The 16,628-nt window shown below is 41.4% G+C and overlaps 5 protein-coding genes across 10 annotated transcripts in view; 3 read left to right on the top strand and 2 right to left on the bottom strand.

Annotated features, from left to right (window-relative positions):
- The window catches only part of LOC114879140, an 81,782-nt gene extending 75,082 nt beyond the window's left edge, over nt 1–6,700 (bottom strand). Inside the window, exons 1-2 of the mRNA XM_046289221.1 lie at nt 6,563–6,700; nt 5,975–6,189 (exon numbers count right to left, since the gene is read on the bottom strand). The gene's annotated coding sequence lies outside the window, so the exon portion shown is untranslated. The remainder of the gene's footprint in view (nt 1–5,974; nt 6,190–6,562) is intronic.
- LOC114879144 (autophagy-related protein 9A) lies at nt 396–4,751 on the top strand. 6 transcript variants are annotated; one of them, XM_046289242.1, is made up of 8 exons: nt 605–699; nt 1,040–1,530; nt 1,775–2,097; nt 2,171–2,637; nt 2,723–2,907; nt 2,972–3,928; nt 3,998–4,378; nt 4,456–4,751. In XM_046289242.1, the coding sequence occupies exons 2-8, from the start codon at nt 1,477–1,479 to the stop codon at nt 4,681–4,683; spliced, it is 2,595 nt and encodes an 864-aa protein (XP_046145198.1). In that variant the 5' UTR covers nt 605–699; nt 1,040–1,476; the 3' UTR covers nt 4,684–4,751. The 6 variants fall into 6 exon arrangements, with proteins under 6 accessions (XP_029049605.1, XP_046145198.1, XP_029049607.1 ...); XM_046289243.1 differs by lacking the exon at nt 605–699 and having other exon boundaries at nt 889–1,287; nt 1,422–1,530; XM_029193772.2 differs by lacking the exons at nt 605–699; nt 1,040–1,530 and adding an exon at nt 396–598.
- LOC114879157 lies at nt 5,963–7,410 on the top strand. The gene is made up of 3 exons (XM_029193796.2): nt 5,963–6,118; nt 6,960–7,091; nt 7,196–7,410. The coding sequence occupies exons 1-3, from the start codon at nt 5,963–5,965 to the stop codon at nt 7,397–7,399; spliced, it is 492 nt and encodes a 163-aa protein (XP_029049629.1). The 3' UTR covers nt 7,400–7,410.
- A 67-nt stretch (nt 7,411–7,477) lies between these two features.
- Nucleotides 7,478–10,420, bottom strand: LOC114879146 (sodium-independent sulfate anion transporter-like). The gene is made up of 11 exons (XM_029193776.2): nt 10,211–10,420; nt 9,955–10,136; nt 9,702–9,897; nt 9,422–9,642; nt 9,180–9,324; nt 8,900–9,064; nt 8,498–8,659; nt 8,301–8,441; nt 8,099–8,244; nt 7,868–8,029; nt 7,478–7,799 (listed from the first exon to the last, which is right to left on the bottom strand). Exons 1-11 carry the CDS (start codon nt 10,245–10,247, stop codon nt 7,653–7,655), a joined length of 1,704 nt encoding a protein of 567 aa, XP_029049609.2. The 5' UTR covers nt 10,248–10,420; the 3' UTR covers nt 7,478–7,652.
- An 877-nt stretch (nt 10,421–11,297) lies between these two features.
- LOC114879159 (trissin receptor) lies at nt 11,298–15,207 on the top strand. The gene is made up of 4 exons (XM_029193797.2): nt 11,298–11,401; nt 12,153–12,321; nt 13,526–14,171; nt 14,239–15,207. The coding sequence occupies exons 1-4, from the start codon at nt 11,390–11,392 to the stop codon at nt 14,666–14,668; spliced, it is 1,257 nt and encodes a 418-aa protein (XP_029049630.1). The 5' UTR covers nt 11,298–11,389; the 3' UTR covers nt 14,669–15,207.
- Nucleotides 15,208–16,628: the final 1,421 nt, after the last annotated feature.

Raw genomic sequence — 16,628 nt, 5'->3', positions numbered from 1 at the left:
AAAGAAACGTTTCGGCGACGTGTACGCAAAAGCGATCTCGACGACACGCGTCTATGCTTTTAGAACGAAATACGGCACGAGTCGTATCGTAATATATATATAAATATAATATTTTTGTAATTACGATGTTCCACTATACGTTGTAAATATGATATCGCAATTAAAAGTACGTAAGCTTAATTGTATGGTCTATTTAATTTTTCAACAATGACGGACCAAGAAGAGATCCCCGAAAACGGCGCGCTTTTTAAAAATAAATTCAAATTCAAATCTATCGAATGTATCGAGTATCGAGAGTATCGAATCGATAAAGAAGAAATTGTTATTATTCACCGTTTGAAACCATGATGGTTCCCAAAAACGACGCACGGATCGTGACAAGCAAAATTAAGCTGAACCACAAATAAAAAGAACATTCAGCAAAGATGGTTGAAGACAGGGAACAGGTCGAACGCTTTTAACTATTCAATGTCTAAATTAGTAGTAAATAACGGTCCGTGTCCTAGTCAATATGTGAGTGAGGATTCATGAATTTGCAGCTGATATCGATAAACACGTGTCAATTTGGAGAACGGGACGAACGTGGTGGAAAACGAAGGTACGGCAGGATGCTTTGTTTATGGAGATCAGCTGTGTTACCAAACACTCCTATCGCTTTCGCTGCTGCGTCTACGACGCTTCTATTTTCGTCGAATAAAGGTCAGCCGAAAGCAAAGACAAAGCGACGCTCGACGCACGAACGATACACGTCGAAAGCTGGACGTATCGTTGATCGAACCCAGCGAACTTATGATAGACTTCTTCACCTTTAAGCTAGCGAAGGAAAAATAAAAATTCGTAAAAAATTAACGAACATAAAATGCACACACTCTTATCGAACAGTGAGTCAATTTACAATTGCGTGTTCAACGAATTTGCACTATCGCGTCATCCGTCCAGCTGAATATTATTCGTACGTCGTGTTTCATATTTCCCAATATTATCGACCGAATTGTTTTAGCAATACGAACATTCTTCAACGTTACGTACAATATTTTAGTGATCTTCCTCGCACAATAACTGTTCCGTGAGACGTTTCACGAAAAAGAAAAAAAAAAAAAAAAAAAGAAACAATCGTGATCGAAAGAGTACACGTGTACTCTGGAAAACGGTGTTTTTCTATTAACATAAAACCGAAAAGCAGCAGAATGATCCATCCTTGCGCTCGATTGGGAAACATCCTGATATAAGAGAATATCTTTAGATAAAGAAAATCTTTGAACAGTCATTATCGACGGCCAGACAAAGGTAGACAAAGAAAAGGTTGCAAAAGTTTCATTTTTTTCTAAGTCTTACAAAATCTAACAACTAGTGGACTGAAACGATCAACTGTGTTTTGTGTCGGGTTCACGCGTTCATTTGGTGGCTGGCTTACGTTCTAGATGCTTGTGGAGCAACCATCGACTGGTAGTTAATTAATCTTAATGACATGAAAGAATGAAACGAGAAACTGTTATTACCTGCGTAGAGTCAAACAGACGAGCCAAAACGGTAAGACTCTGTGTCTTCTAGGCCTATTACCACTCAATTTTTCATCGCATGATCCCTCCTTTACCGTTCAGTTGCTTCTCAAGTATGTTTCTTCGCACAATATCTACCTACTTTCTGTTTCTACTTAAAACTCTCTTCCTTTGCAAGGTTGTACCTTTCAGGAATTACTGAATTTATTTCAAAACACTTAGCTAATTGATTTGTTTCCTGAGAAAAGATCTTAAGCGAAACTGTGTTTGCCCAGATGACAACCGTACTAGATGGCAGCTACCAACGCATGGAGCCATACGAAGGAGAGGAGGAAGAGGATGGAGAAGACGACGACGAACACGAAGAGACACCACAGGAATCTGGTGTTATGATTCACGTGGTGCCAGAGGGTAACAAAGCTAGATGGAATCATGTCGAAGATTTGGATTCGTTTTTCACAAGAATGTATCACTACCACCAGAAACATGGATTCGCTTGTATGATGCTGCAAGAAGCGTTTGAACTAGGACAATTTATTTTTGTAGTTGCTTTTTCAACATTTCTCTTTCACTGCATCGACTATTCCGTATTGTTCAAGTAAGATTTCATTCAGAGTATGACTTTGATATAATCAGGAGCCTATTGTTATCAGTCTATTATTTTTTTCCAGAAACAAAGTAACAAACAGCACCTCGCACAAAACGTCCATCAGCGACGCGATTCTGTCCACGGGCGAATGTACGGCATCTGTGGGTCTGGTCACTTGGATCTGTATTTTAGTAGCCGGAATTTTTTGGATTTTGCGAGCAATCAAAGTTTTATACCATTTCACGCAGTTTTGGGACATAAAGCTGTTCTTTAACACCGCGCTGAAAATCGACGACAGCGATCTGGACAATCTTACTTGGCACGAGATACAAAAGCGAGTTAGAGAAGTGCAAAAAGAGCAAGAGATGTGCATTCACAAAAGGGAGCTCACGGAATTGGACATATACCATAGAATATTACGGTTCAAAAATTACATGATAGCTATGATCAATAAATCCTTGCTACCTGTACGGCTCAAAGTCCCCATCATCGGAGAAGTTATATTCATGACGAGGGGGCTTAAGTACAACATGGAATTGCTTCTGTTTTGTAAGCCTTTAAACACTGTTAAGTAATAAGAAAAAAAAAAAAAAATAATCGATAATAGCCGATCTTTCCTACCCTTTTTACATAGGGGGTCCGTGGTCTCCGTTCGAAAACAATTGGCATCTCAAGGAAGACTATAAAAAGCTAAACAAAAGGCAAGAACTAGCTAGGTCACTGTCCAAGCACATCTTGTGGGTCGGTATCGCGAATTTTATGCTTTGCCCCTTGATCCTACTCTGGCAGATACTTTATTCGTTTTTTAATTACGGAGAGGTAAGAGGCATACATCTATTACGACGATTAACCGACCGCTACTAAAACTACTCTCCTCGAGCAGATTATCAAACGAGAGCCGGGAACTTTGGGCACAAGGATGTGGTCTCTCTACGGTCGCCTCTACCTCCGACACTTCAACGAGCTGGACCACGAATTAAACGCACGGTTGAATCGCGCCTATCATCCGGCTTCGAAATACATGAGCATTTTTACATCCCCGATCATGACCGTCCTCGCGAAGAACGTCGCTTTCGTCGCTGGAAGCGTATTAGCAGTTTTATTGATATTGACAGTCTACGATGAAGATGTATTAACCGTGGAGCACGTGCTGACCACGATAACCATATTGGGCGCGTTGGTGGCAGGTGCCAGAGCGTTCATACCGGACGAGAACTTAGTATGGTGCCCGGAGACTCTCTTAACCGCTGTTCTAGCGCATACACACTACAGACCGGACAGTTGGCGAGGGCATGCTCACACTCAAACGACCAGGGCGCAAGTGGCACAGTTGTTCCAGTACCGCGCCGTTCATCTCTTAGAAGAATTAATCTCCCCTCTGCTCACACCGTTCATCTTGTGCTTCCACATGAGACAACGAGCCTTGGATATAGTCGACTTCTACCGAAATTTCACCATCGAGGTGACGGGGGTCGGAGATGTATGCAGCTTCGCGCAGATGGACGTGCGGAAGCACGGGAACCCGATGTGGCAGACGGTCACTCAGAGTCCCATCGAGGACCGTGCGGCCACTCAGGGTTACGATAACCAACGGTACGGTATGGAGCCGGAGAAACTACAGATCCCTATGTCGAATCAGTACACGCAAGCGGAGAACGGGAAAACGGAACTGTCCCTGATACATTTTACTTTGACCAACCCTGAGTGGAAGCCACCGAGTCACGCAGAGAATTTTGTCACAGCTTTGAGGGAAAGGGCGAAGAAAGAAGTGCACGGTGTGCACGGGGAGATCAATCCTCTCTTGGCGAGTCTGAGCAGCCTGTCTGGTCTGGGACCAGGTGTAAGTGTTTATAATTAATTTTTACTATCCCGTTCGACTTTGATGATAATATTTTCTCTTGCGTTTCAGTATAACGATATCGTTTCGAATATAATTCGAAGCACCATGGTGAACCAAGTGCTAGGAGGGGCGAGCACCAGCAACGTATTCGCGAATCAACCTGCTACCTCGACTGCTTTGGCCGGCGGCGTTCACGAGTCGTCGATCTTCAGGTCGGACTTTTTGTCGTACGCGGCGGTTCGACGCGGCTTAAGTAAAGCGGAAGGCCCGATACACAACGACAAAGGGTTCCTTTACGGATTGCAACAAGGAATGTCGAATCAGTCTTTAGGCGCCTCTGTGTTCGGCTCGACCCACGAGATGCCTACCGATTTCTCTTTACCGGTGGAATTGACTGCTGCCGATATGTCTCTGTCTACATTGTACCTGCACGAACTTCATCACAGACAAGTATGTCCCAAAACGACCTCTCTAATCCTAACGCATTTTTTTACGAGCTAAACGAATTTTACTAATTTCTGACTCAGGTTCAACGAAGGGGCTATCAAGAAATGGCCACGAGAAGCATATGGCAGCAAAGTCCTGTCCAGGAGCTCGCCACGAGAAGCATATGGCAGCAAAGTCCTGTCCAGGAGCTCGCCACGCTTCCTAAAGTAAGACAGGAAAGAGCACCGTTGCTGTTACATCAGGACTCCTCGATAAGAAGCAACAGGGACTCCGCGTACATCGCCAACACACATTTAGATAACATTTGAATCATATTCCCGCAGTGATATCTCTCGTCACTTTGAAGAAAATAAAATGTTTTTATCATTCGCTTGTACGATTGCGACGTCCTCGTGATTTATTTTCTGTGCTAGCAAGTGGGAACAGTTGGAACGTTTAAGATATCTGTGTTGTATCGATGTAAATACAGTATCCGAATATCGCGGTTCGTTTGCAAAGTCGAAGGACGATATTGAACGCCTACTATTAGAAGAATAACGCTCGAGGCCTATGCACCGTTACATTCTACGCGTCGGATGATTGCCAACTTAAACTGCATAGAACACGGAACTTGAAACGTTATTGTGTACGTTTTACGGGGGTAAATGAGTCTGTACCAAAGGTGTGCAGCTTTTCGAATTCATAAGAGTCGGTTCGGGAGAATTCGGGAGAGATCGAGCGGGCTCGTGATTCGCGGTCGGATACTTTCGACAACCCGCTCGATCTCGGCCGAACTTTAACGAACCAACCCGAACTTGAAATATCGAGAATTCGTACACCTCTGGGAATCAGCTCTTTTTAACAAGTTATTATTTATAATGGAAACGCGGTTTTATTTTTTTTTTTTTTTCTCTTCCTTCGACTTCCTTTGCTGGTCGAAAATAAAAACCCTACGAATTCTTGCTCTGCTTGAGTTAGAAAGAATCTCTTTGAACGTGGTAATCTCTGCCTTTCAATGCCACGATTCTCTCTAGTCATATGAAACGAATGGCGCGCCATAGTATAAAGAATTATTTATTTGCTAAATGTATGTTACTCGATAAACACGGTGGGGCTAAACGTTAACAAGTAGGGTATATTCGCACCGATATTTCCCTGCTTTTTTGCAGCTAATTTTAAAATCGTTTTTAAAATGAAAACTTGCAGGTTGTCACGAGGCATCGGTTCATAACCACAATGTATTTAAGTTCTCTGTTACGCGCAATTTTCATGAACTTCATTAATGCCGGTTTTTATCGACATCGAATAATTAAAACTCGCACTTGAACGATTTTCGAGTAAAGAAAAAAGAAATAAATGAAAGAAAAATTTTTACTAGGAAAAATCTTATATTAACATGAATTTATGAAAGAAAAACAATATTATTGACTTAAGAGTTATCTGTAATTTATCATTATGACAAATAAATACATACGTTTCGTAATAAAAATTGTTTCTCATGAAAACCTACAAATTTCCTTGTGTACACGTAACCGTGGTTACGGTTAGACAATTGAATACCAAAAAATATGACTGGTGAAAAATGAAATGGGTGCGTATGGAAAGAATATGAACACTCACCAAGACTGGAGAAATTCGTTGACGGATTCATCGTCGGGGGATGCTGTCAAGTATAACCTGCGATGCAATCGAAACATCAGCGAGAAGATGACGAAGAAGGATTTCGTGTACGACATCCGTCCTCCGATTCAAAGCACTAGAAAGGTAGGTTGGATCGTGGTTCCTCTTCAACTGTCTTCCATTTCGATGCACACGCGTGAAATTATCCATTGTAACTGCGAATTACCGCGAAAATGATTTATTAAACGATATTTCGTTAACACGAGTACTATTAGAATAAAATAGCGTCTGTTCAAAAGCAAGATGGCGTTAGTGCACTAGAAAGCAAGATGGCGTCGTGTTATACCGCGAAAAGCACCGCTGCATTCGCGAGTACAGATTATCGTAGAAATGTTATATAATTACGTAGAAATAAAATGATTTATTAAACGATATTTCGTTAACACGAGTACTATTGGAATGAAATAGCGTCTGTTCAAAAGCAAGATGGCGTTGGTGCACTAGAAAGCAAGATGGCGTCGCGTAATACCGCGAAAAGCACCGTTGTATTCGCGAGTACAGATTATCGTAGAAATGTTATATAATTACGTAGAAATACACTTGAATTCACTTGTGTCCGTATTTAGTGATCTGTTAAGCAACAAATTTACACTATTTTGACGTAATATAGTCACTACATGGCACAAAGTGTCAAAATTCACGAGCAAGTTCGAAACGATCCACACTCTTCGAACGCCACGCGGGGACTGCTGGAAACGAGCATGCGCGCAACCACCTTCCGAGCGATGCGCAGATCGAATGCGCGGAGAACGATATTTTTCAAAACTTAATCAAATCTATTGTATTTATTTGTATCGTATTAGCTGATCAAGCTCGGGAAATGCAAATAATGTTTAGTTTATATTATAAATAATGTTTAATTTATATAAAATTTTCTTTTCTTGTGATCTTTTTTAATAATTATTAATGAAAAACGAAATTTTAGCTCGAAGAAATAAAACAGCCGATAGTTTTATCGCTGCAACTCCGTAAGAAGGAAAATTCCGACTCGAAAGTGCCTCAATACGCTGTTATTTCAGAAAGAGATAAACACGCCGGGAGCGGCGATGCATTTAACGTGAGTTATATTATTTGTTATTACGTATTATCAATTTTCAAGGAAAACAATTTTTTTTCTCTCCACTCCATAGTTGCACGGTTATATAAGGCTTTAATTATTAGCTTTCAGAGCAACGATCCTTGAGGTTCGAATGCAATTTCTGTCACGAACAAATTGCTACTCTACTGTCCCTCTCGACACACGTTAAATTTCATCGACGAAAATACTGTAAATATTGTTACTGGATACCAATGGACAACGAAACGATGGAGGAGCACTTTGAAAGCATACATCGAATCGATTCAATCGTTACAACAAGCGTTTAACGTGCACCATTCTATTTACTTACTTAACAATCGAATATGAAATTAGCGTGATATCTGGAAATTTGTAAACACAGTGGCTTGTAAAATAAATTACAATTATTTATTTATTCATACCTATAATAACTCGTTGTTATGGAAGGAGTAAGAGGTAGCTGGTATTACGCAATCGTTGCTTTACAATAAACGGTGTTATGAGCTTTGATAGTCTGAAATGGAACACATGTTGAAAGCGAGGTCAAATTATCGAGATGGCTTATTGATATAGATTTTCGTCATTCGACGATCCGCATTGGAGGTCCGGAGCGATAGCCTTCAATACAGCTTGCACGTTGTCGCGACAATTTACGCAACGAATCGTTTGCCCGCGAAGTCGCAGATCGTTGGCCAACAGTTTCAGATTCTGCGAAATAACAATAGTTTCCAATCTTCTCGATAAAATACTTTTGAAGAAAAATGATTTCGCCTTACGTTTGCTACAGTTACGTCGATCATCTTCAAATTCTGACAGTCGAGCACAACGTTGGACAACTTGCCCTCCGAAAGTTCCATTATATGGGCTCGGAAGTTCTCCGCCGCCGGAAATGTAATAGTTTCCTCAGGTATAATGCGCATCACAATTTTATCCCCTAGCTGCATCAAAAATCATCAAAAAATGAAATCATAGCTGTTTGAAAAAAATTATTTACCGTTTCAGTTTACCTGTTGCGTTTCAGTCTGCACGGTAGATCGTGTTGAAAAATACAAGAGTATGATTAGATTCAGAATTATACCGATAATGATGCCCCATTCTAGTTTTAGGAAAACGGAAAACAACAGAGTAACCATCATCAAGGCAAAGTCCAATTCTGAAAAGGAATTAGAAGAAGAAAATTTGCAAAATTTCGGTTTTTAAAGTTCTTACTTCTGGCATTGAACAATTCATGGTACGCCTTGAAGTCGAGCATGTAGTACATGGCGCATATAACGACCCCGGCCAAAGTGGCTTTTGGAATGAAACGAAATGTTGATGTCAATAAGCCGGCTGCGAGCAACACTAGACCACCTGGCAAAAAGGAAGAGAATTTTATAAGAAATTCTACGAGGAGTTTCAGTACTTACCCGTAAATAGACCTCCAAAAGTCGTTTTTACCCCGGACGAATAATTGACTGCGGTTCGAGTGAAAGAACCTGTGACCGGCATCGATCGAACGAAAGAGCCGAACATGTTGCACAGCCCCAAAGCGAACATCTCTTGTGTCGCGTCCAAAGATTTACCCTTTGCTAAATGCACACATTGTTCCATAAGCGGTTAATTTTGAAAAGTCCTGGTTGACGATCGAAACGAAATTTGGAGGGGTCGTGGGTGATTATTCGCGTCTGTACGATACTGAAAATGATTTTCTAATATTTTAAAAATTAATAAATACCCGAAGGTACAATTTTTCCCTGCAAATTTCGCGCAGATTCGCAACTTTCGGACGGCGGACCATGGAGAGAGCCCCAACAGTATTTTCAGCATACCGAAAGCTTTTGCTATAGCCATGTGCTCGATGGCTGATACGATTGGAACGAAAGCCAACGTTGGGCCCATAGCAGTGACCGTTTCAAGCAAATCGTACGTCCTATTGTTGGCGGCGATAATAAATGGCGGTGGTCCAAATGGTGGCAAGCCCTCCCCCATCGTTCCTGAAAATCGTTTTCATTTTTCTCTGTTTTGAAATTATTCTATTAGCTATTCAAAAAATATTGAATAAAATTAAATACCAAGACAGCCCCAGGCCCCAGAAATCTGAATTCTCACCTGTCAACACAAAAGGTGTCTGATTGTTAATGAAGAACACGTATGCCATCACAGTCCCTGCGATGACCACTAAAGCGTTACGCGCGAGGGTAACGGTCCACGCGGCTTTTTGCATCCAGTTACCAGTTCGTTTTCCGGGTAAATTCTTGTAGGTATAAATTTCAACATAAACAAAAAAAGAATACGTCTCTTCTGTGAGACAATGTACCTTCAGTCCAATTTCCAACGAAACTATACCGTACCTTGAACAACACCAACATCGCTATCGTCGCGATTCCCAACAAGGTGTCCTGATATCGGATCTCGTTCAGATTGCTAAACACCGAGATCAAGGAATCCATGAAATCGTCGCTTCTACCCGGAATCCCCAACAGCGCTTTGAACTGGGAAGCGGCGATGTTAATGGACGCGGCAACGGTGAAGCCGGTGATTACGGGTAACGAAATGAAATTCAGCAGAAAACCTGAAATCGGCGCTCGTGATTATCGCGAATAAATTCGATAGCCTCGCTTCTTCGCTTACCCAAGTGAAGAAGACCCAACGAGGTGATGATACAGCCTTTCAGAAACGTAAGCAACACTGCTATATCAGAGCCGTATTTCAATACCAAAGACTGTGTCATCGTTGCCATGATGGCGGTGGGTCCGATGGTGATGCTGGTGCAGGAACCAAAAACAATATACACGAAGGACGCCATGAAAGAAGAGTACAGCCCATACTGAAGGAAGAAAGATAAATAAAAATTTCCGGAAATCGGACCGTTCGTCTATCGTACCTCTGGACTTAATCCGGCGACGACGCCGTAAGCGATGCCCTGAGGAATGGCTGTGAGGCCGACCGTGAAGCCGGCCAACGCGTCCTGTGGCAACCAAGCGAGCTTGTAACTCGTCAACCAGGATAAAATTGGAAGCCTCCGTTTCGTGTACTCGTTGCAATCGGTTTTGTCGCAACGAGCCACTTGAATCGAGAAACACCAGCGATTAGTCTGAGTTACTTTCCTGGATTCCTCGAGGAAGACCGTGCCAACTCACTTTTTGCTCCCAAAGTTCTTCTGGTATTCTCCAACATCTTCCTCGCAATAATAAACCGCAGGACAGTTACGTTTTCACCGCACTTTTTCTCGTTATTCAGGGCAATCGGACATCGTGCAAAGACGCGATCGAGTTTGATTCGGAACAGAAAGGGGACATCGGTGCCTCGTGCGTCCGAGCAATCGCTCTGCCACCAACTGCCACTATTTATCGCGCGATCCCCCTCTTTAACTCGATTCAGAAATGGTAATCTACGAACGTCGACGAAACTCGACAAATTCTTAATCCGGCGAGCTTCGAGTGGTTTCTTCTTTCCTCGGCGCTGTAATTGCTTCGAAAATTCTCCTCCTTACGACCGCGGGAAACTTACTCCGGTTATATTGGACTCGGAACCGAAATGGAATCGTGCCGGGTAATAAATCCTTCGCTCTTTAAGGGTTGGCGATTTTCGCAGAGGAGCAAACTGGCGAACGCCTGCGCGAAATCCAGGATTCTCGGTCACCTCCTCGGATATGAATGAAAGCTCGAAGCTTTCAGTACCGCGCGAAACGGCCAACCGTTCGTTACCCATTTCCGTTTTGCACTTTCTTTCTTCGAAATAAAGATCAGCGAAGAACAATGGTTTTTCAAATCGTTTGTAATGAAAGAAATTTTTCATAAAACAAAGAATTACATCGGGAATGAAAAGCGATCTAATTGGTTCGCGATAGACATTAATCAGAAGAATGTTCACCGGCTTAATGTATCTGATGCGAAGGAATCTGATAAAATGATTAAGCGAGTGATGTTTGACTTCCTTGTGATTGCTTTTGAATCTTAAATATACTACAAATGTAATCGTACTTCGGGGTCAAATCAGGTTTCCTTAGGGAAGATGGATTTTTGAAAATCTTAATTTTGATTATTTAAATATGAAAAGTAATTTAGAAAGTAATAAAATAATAAAATTTAGTATGTAATTGAGAAATATGAATATTAAATAAATATCAATCCAAATTTTCCCGCGCGAGTGTTTATATATAGGGACCCTATATATAGGGCCCTGCATTGTCATTCGCTCGGGGATGGCGGACGGGGAAGCCTTCTTTGTACATCTTTGGGAAAAGCGACTCTTATCGCGAGAAACCATAAAAAATATGGTACAAAGATTAAAAGAGAAACCCACGCTGTAACTCGTCTATGAATTATCAGGTAAGATTATCATTTTTTTAGATAACATCGATACGGAATCTGTCTAAAAATAAGATAACTCGACGCGTTGGTCTTTTCGCATGCATTCGATTGATAAAAATCTTTCAACTCGAACTGAAAAACAGCTACGTATCGCATAAATGTTTATCAAAATTCGGTAATCCACCGTTTAAAAACTACTTGAATCGGCATATCGGTACCGGGCGAGAACTTTTCCCCGGTATTATACTACTTATGTCGTTGATAAAACTGAACACGTAGCGGATTAATTAATCGTGAAACGATACGTGACGGATTTGTAAGTAACATAAAAACATTCAGGTACAACAGTCCAGGTACAATAAACGCTGATGTAGAGTGGATAATTAAAAAATTATCAATTGATTACAAAGTGACAATTTTCGATGGTATTATGCCTTCGATAATAGAGAGGCATATCCTTTTCTTTACTCGAAAATTCGGGTACCCGAGCCTCGGGTAATTTTCGGGTAAATTTCGGGTAATGATCGAGTCGGGTCAAACGCTAACTCGAAATTTCGGGTCCAGCAGATAAATTTATTCGGGACTCGACCGAATAATTTACATCCAATATTGAAAGAAAACTTGAAATTAACTTGAAAACTTGAACGAATCATACGCGACAGAAATCACGCGTCCTACATTAGAGAAACTCTGATTTCTATTTACTCCATCCATCAAACGTCGCAAAGCAATCGTTCATTCCCTTTTCCTCCTCGCGATTTCTTTTCAGAGCACACGACACACGGTCATGTACGAAATCCCCGGGAACGAAACGGTGGAAGGCAACGAAACTCTCCCGTCCAACGTGTCCCTAAACGAGGAATACATCTTCGACAGAACCGACGTGAAAGTGATTTTTATTACACTTTACAGTATCGTGTTTGTCTGCTGCTTCTTCGGTAAGTTCGCTTCCACTATTCGAGTGCGGATCGATTCTGCGAGGTTACTATTGTTCCTTGAAAAAGGAAAAGCACGCGTTATCGGATTTAATAGAATGTCGAATGAAGTAGAATTTATGAAGAATGCGAGAGGGAAAGAAGTATTAACAGTTTCGCTTTGCCAACTTTGAAGTTTCCAATCAGACGGATGAGATCCGCTCGGGTGAAAATGGGGTGTAGATAAAAAGGCGAAAAATTTGATTACGCTAGAAGGAAACGCTCTAAACGTGATTCGATTAACGATGCCACGAGCTCCAGGTAAACTTCCCTCTCGTTGATGCAGCAACAAATCTCATTTACATCCGCTTACATTTTCCATAGAATTGAACAGAAGAAAAGCTTTGTGCGAGCAAATGAATATAACGAAGGTACTCCGGACCTTTTCTGCTCTCCTTAATCTTTATTACGTGCTGACAGATTTCCAAAGGATCTTTCGAAAATTCCGTCCACTTTCCGGACGGAAAGCTGTTTCACAGAAATTATTTCACTCATGTCAGTCTGAATGTACATTCGACGAACGGGCCTGTAAATTAATCAACCGGATATTTGCTCGAGCAGCGGCTCTGATAAATAAATACGTAATCGTTACAATTGGTTCGACTGCTCGTATTGATTAAGTGAAAATATAGAAGTTTATGTAATTCGATGGTGAGTGAATTTAAATGAGATTCGTGATAATGTGATTATTATGCAACATTCGTTCCATAAGGTAGAAAAATATCGATTCCAATGGAATACAGACGGCCCTCTGTATCCGCGGTTCGAAATTCCAGATTAGCTACTCGTTGTAAGCACTTGCCTTCGTGTATTTGCATTTGTTGATATTTATTTTTGCTAACCAATGCCGTATCAAGGGAAGACCTAAGGGCCTAGGTATAAGCCTTACTATGTCAAAACATATTAAATGAAATTTTCTTTCATTTTATTCAGAATAAATTTAAATTTTTGAACCGAGGGGACTCTCAAAAATTTAATAGCCCCCGGGCCCAGGAATCTTCATCCGGTCCTGTATTTAATTATTTTTCAAATTTAAAAAAATTCATTTTTGTTTGTTACTCTGTCACCTAGAATGCACTGATACTAGATGCGTGGGAGTAGGAGGCTCCTCCCTTTAAACCTCGTTGCACACGAATGTACAGTATACGAGTACCTGGTTTATTTTTAGGTAATTTGCTTGTGATCCTGGTGGTTACCTTTTCTCGACGACTACGAAGTATCACAAACTTCTTTCTGGCAAACTTAGCCGTGGCCGATTTCTGCGTCGGCATATTCTGCGTGTACCAAACCCTGACCAACTACCTGATGAACAGCTGGCTGCTCGGTGACTTTCTTTGCAAAGTTTACATGTTCGTCCACGCACTTTCTTACACAGCCAGTATATTGATCCTGGTGGTAGTCTGCGTGGAACGATATTTGGCAATCGTTCATCCGATCAAATGCAGATCCGTGCTCACCAGACGTCGACTGCAACTGGTGATCGGTGTAGTTTGGATGGTCGCGGCGATCTACGCTTCTCCCAGGTTCTTTTACGTCGAGACCATGAGAAACCGTTTGATCACGGGCGACGTAGACATCATCTGCTTGGCCAACATTAAGAAACACAACAAGGTCGTCCTGGACGCGGTAAACCTCGTCTTTCTCTACCTAGTTCCGCTCGCCCTGATGTGTCATTTGTACTCGAGATTGGCGGTAGGTTTATGGAAAAGTAGCGCCACCCTAAGCGGTGCAGCTAGCAACGCTAGAAATGGTAAATCGCATCGCATCCAGACTTCCAGCAGAAACGTGCTGCGAGCCAGACGCGGCGTCATCAGGTACCTAACCGTATTCTCGATGTTTCTTTTACGACTTTGGCGAATTGGAAACGAGACGATTTTTCAGAATGTTGATCGCCGTGGTTATGATGTTCGCTGTCTGCAATTTGCCGCAACAAGCACGAATCGCCTGGGGATATTGGGACTCGAACTACGATCGTACATCGGACTTTAGCACTCTCCTAACTTTGTCGACTTTCTTGATTTCCTATGTGAACTCTTGCCTCAATCCGCTCCTCTACGCTTTCCTGTCCCGGAATTTTCAGAAAGGGACCAGAGAACTTTTCAACTGTTACGGGAAAAGGAGAAAAAGAAGCGGCGCGGGAGATAGTGCTTTAGCAATGGGATGCACCAGAGGAGATACATCGACGCGACAGGAGAATAGTCTGAACGCGAATATTGCACAGGCTTCCCTTATTCGGACCAGTTCTGGACAAGATGCTTCTCGAACCTCTCGAACTTTTTTTAGGCAGACAACTTGCGAAAAAAGTATGTGATTTAGAAAGTTTTTTGGCGGACTTATCGTTAGCTATGTGGGTTCTACCGCTACCCCTAAGATACTGAGGTCAAGCTAAATTGACCGTGGATCCGGTCAAGGATGGGTTACCGCTCGAGGTGGAAGACCGAAAAAATGTTTTCAGAACCTTTTGGTGCATCGTGACGGATTAAATTTGGAATTTTGAAATTAAAAATCCCTCTTCTCTTATCATATATCAGTAATTTTGAAATTTGAAATATAATTGGGAATCTACCCGACCCGAAATTTCAAAGAGAAGAAGTTCTGGACCCGTCCCGATCCCGAAAAGGGGAAATTAGGAAATTCCTCGACCCGATTTGGAAAAGAAAAAATTGGGAAATTCCTTGATCCGAGTTGATCCCGAAAAGAGAAAATTGGGAAATTCCTCGACTCGACCCGATCTCAAAAAGAATCCCGAAAACGGGAAATTCCCCAAAAAATTCTCGACCCGACCCGACACAAATAATGAACAAAAAACTTCATTATATAAAGGTCGAAAAGAAAAATGGAAGGACACAGAAAAGGAGTAGCAGTTTAATAAAAATTGATGGTAACGTCCGTTGAGCAATATGGGGAAAGAAATCTTCCCCTAAGCGCCCATCCAGTGGAAAGCATGCACTATTGTGTCCCTGGTAAGAGAAAAAACTAAAACACTAAACCATCCGTCTGGAGCTTCACGTAATCGTAAAACGGTCTCCTCTTTTTCCTCCCAGTTCGAAGACTCGCGCGTTAACGTCCAATCGATTTTACCGATCGAGCATTGTGAAAATAAACTCGTACGAAGAGCCTCGTAATCTTGTTTCGTATCATTTCCTCGGTGAAATCGCGACTGTAACAGGAAACAAGAACGATTATTATTTCAAGCAACCGAACCGGTATCGAATTGGCAAAATAAAAACTAGAATTTCACGCAAGCACGAGGTGTAATTGTTTCACAAATAACCAAAGGCTGCATTTTTAAATGAAAACGAATGAAAGCTACGATTGCGAAAATAAAAGCTGAAGGATCGAGTATTTTTCTCGATGAATTCGTCGCGTCGTTCCTCTATGAAAATGCTATCAAGCATCGATCGCAGGGCTGTTTGCATCGAAAACGCGACAATGTTATCGAAGCATTAGAAATTCAAACCCTTTTATGCATTCACGAACAATGCACAATTGCACGAAGAAATGATAACATCTCCTGTACTCAATGTCAGCTGTTCACCTCAACATCGTGTTCGATAATAAACCATATTGATTCAAGTCTTATTTTCTTCTCTCCTTTTCCCACCTTTGCCCATTAACGCTGCTATTAATTAACATAATTTATTATAAAAAATTCTCTGAATCCAGTAGAAAATATTCGTAATCAGAGTTCCTGAAATAACAACTAATAAAAATAAGGAAATATTAAATAGCTACAGCGTTGTAGTCAAAGCACTAATACTCCAGTTTGCCATTTCATCGTGTTCGAACTACTGCAATGAAATTTTCGCGTGGACAGAATTGGAACGACAAACTGCGAACAATAATCGTTCTCGTGACTAACTTTGACGCTTTCAGATAGCTGTTTCGGGAGAAGGAAAGGTAGAGAGAGTGGCGCTTGCGATACAAAAGGTGTACAACACGATACCAATTTCGTTAATCGTTATCTCAATCTGTACACCTGTACACGCGTGCAGTATTTACGGAAAAGTATGTTCGATTCGAACTAAGGCACTCTTGTAAAAACATGCTCCTGTCTATCGTTGGTACAAATAAATACAGATAGCTTTTCTGTTCGAAATGGTACTTGGTCTTTAGAAAATGTAAGCAAGTTGTTTTCCAATCTCGAGAAAACTTTTCAATCTGGAAATAGCTAAAGATCGAAAGTTAAGAGGTGGCCGACTTTAAATGATTGTTTTTCATTTTCTGAGAAAAAAGGGGTGACTTTGGTGTCTGCAAAATCAAATATTACG

Source organism: Osmia bicornis, chromosome 16, assembly GCF_907164935.1.
Source record: "Osmia bicornis bicornis chromosome 16, iOsmBic2.1, whole genome shotgun sequence".
Classification (NCBI taxonomy): domain Eukaryota; kingdom Metazoa; phylum Arthropoda; class Insecta; order Hymenoptera; family Megachilidae; genus Osmia; species Osmia bicornis.
Note: the sequence above shows the minus strand (reverse complement) of the source record. Positions and strands in the feature narration are given on the sequence as shown.

Bases quoted from the DNA above. Each gene is read 5' to 3' on its own strand.
- LOC114879144 (XM_046289242.1), top strand. From the start codon at position 1,477: ATGAAACGAGAAACTGTTATTACCTGCGTAGAGTCAAACAGACGAGCC. The intron at 2,098-2,170 runs GTAAGATTTCAT...ATTTTTTTCCAG, and splicing joins GACTATTCCGTATTGTTCAA to AAACAAAGTAACAAACAGCA. The intron at 3,929-3,997 runs GTAAGTGTTTAT...CTTGCGTTTCAG, and splicing joins TGTCTGGTCTGGGACCAGGT to TATAACGATATCGTTTCGAA.
- LOC114879157 (XM_029193796.2), top strand. From the start codon at position 5,963: ATGAACACTCACCAAGACTGGAGAAATTCGTTGACGGATTCATCGTCG. The intron at 6,119-6,959 runs GTAGGTTGGATC...ACGAAATTTTAG, and splicing joins CGATTCAAAGCACTAGAAAG to CTCGAAGAAATAAAACAGCC. The intron at 7,092-7,195 runs GTGAGTTATATT...TTTAATTATTAG, and splicing joins GGAGCGGCGATGCATTTAAC to CTTTCAGAGCAACGATCCTT.
- LOC114879146 (XM_029193776.2), bottom strand. From the start codon at position 10,247: ATGTTGGAGAATACCAGAAGAACTTTGGGAGCAAAAA. The intron at 10,137-10,210 runs GTGAGTTGGCAC...TCTCGATTCAAG, and splicing joins AAGAACTTTGGGAGCAAAAA to TGGCTCGTTGCGACAAAACC. The intron at 8,442-8,497 runs GTAAGTACTGAA...CCTTTTTGCCAG, and splicing joins TTTTGGAGGTCTATTTACGG to GTGGTCTAGTGTTGCTCGCA.
- LOC114879159 (XM_029193797.2), top strand. The intron at 12,322-13,525 runs GTAAGTTCGCTT...GTTTATTTTTAG, and splicing joins GTTTGTCTGCTGCTTCTTCG to GTAATTTGCTTGTGATCCTG. The intron at 14,172-14,238 runs GTACCTAACCGT...ACGATTTTTCAG, and splicing joins GCCAGACGCGGCGTCATCAG to AATGTTGATCGCCGTGGTTA.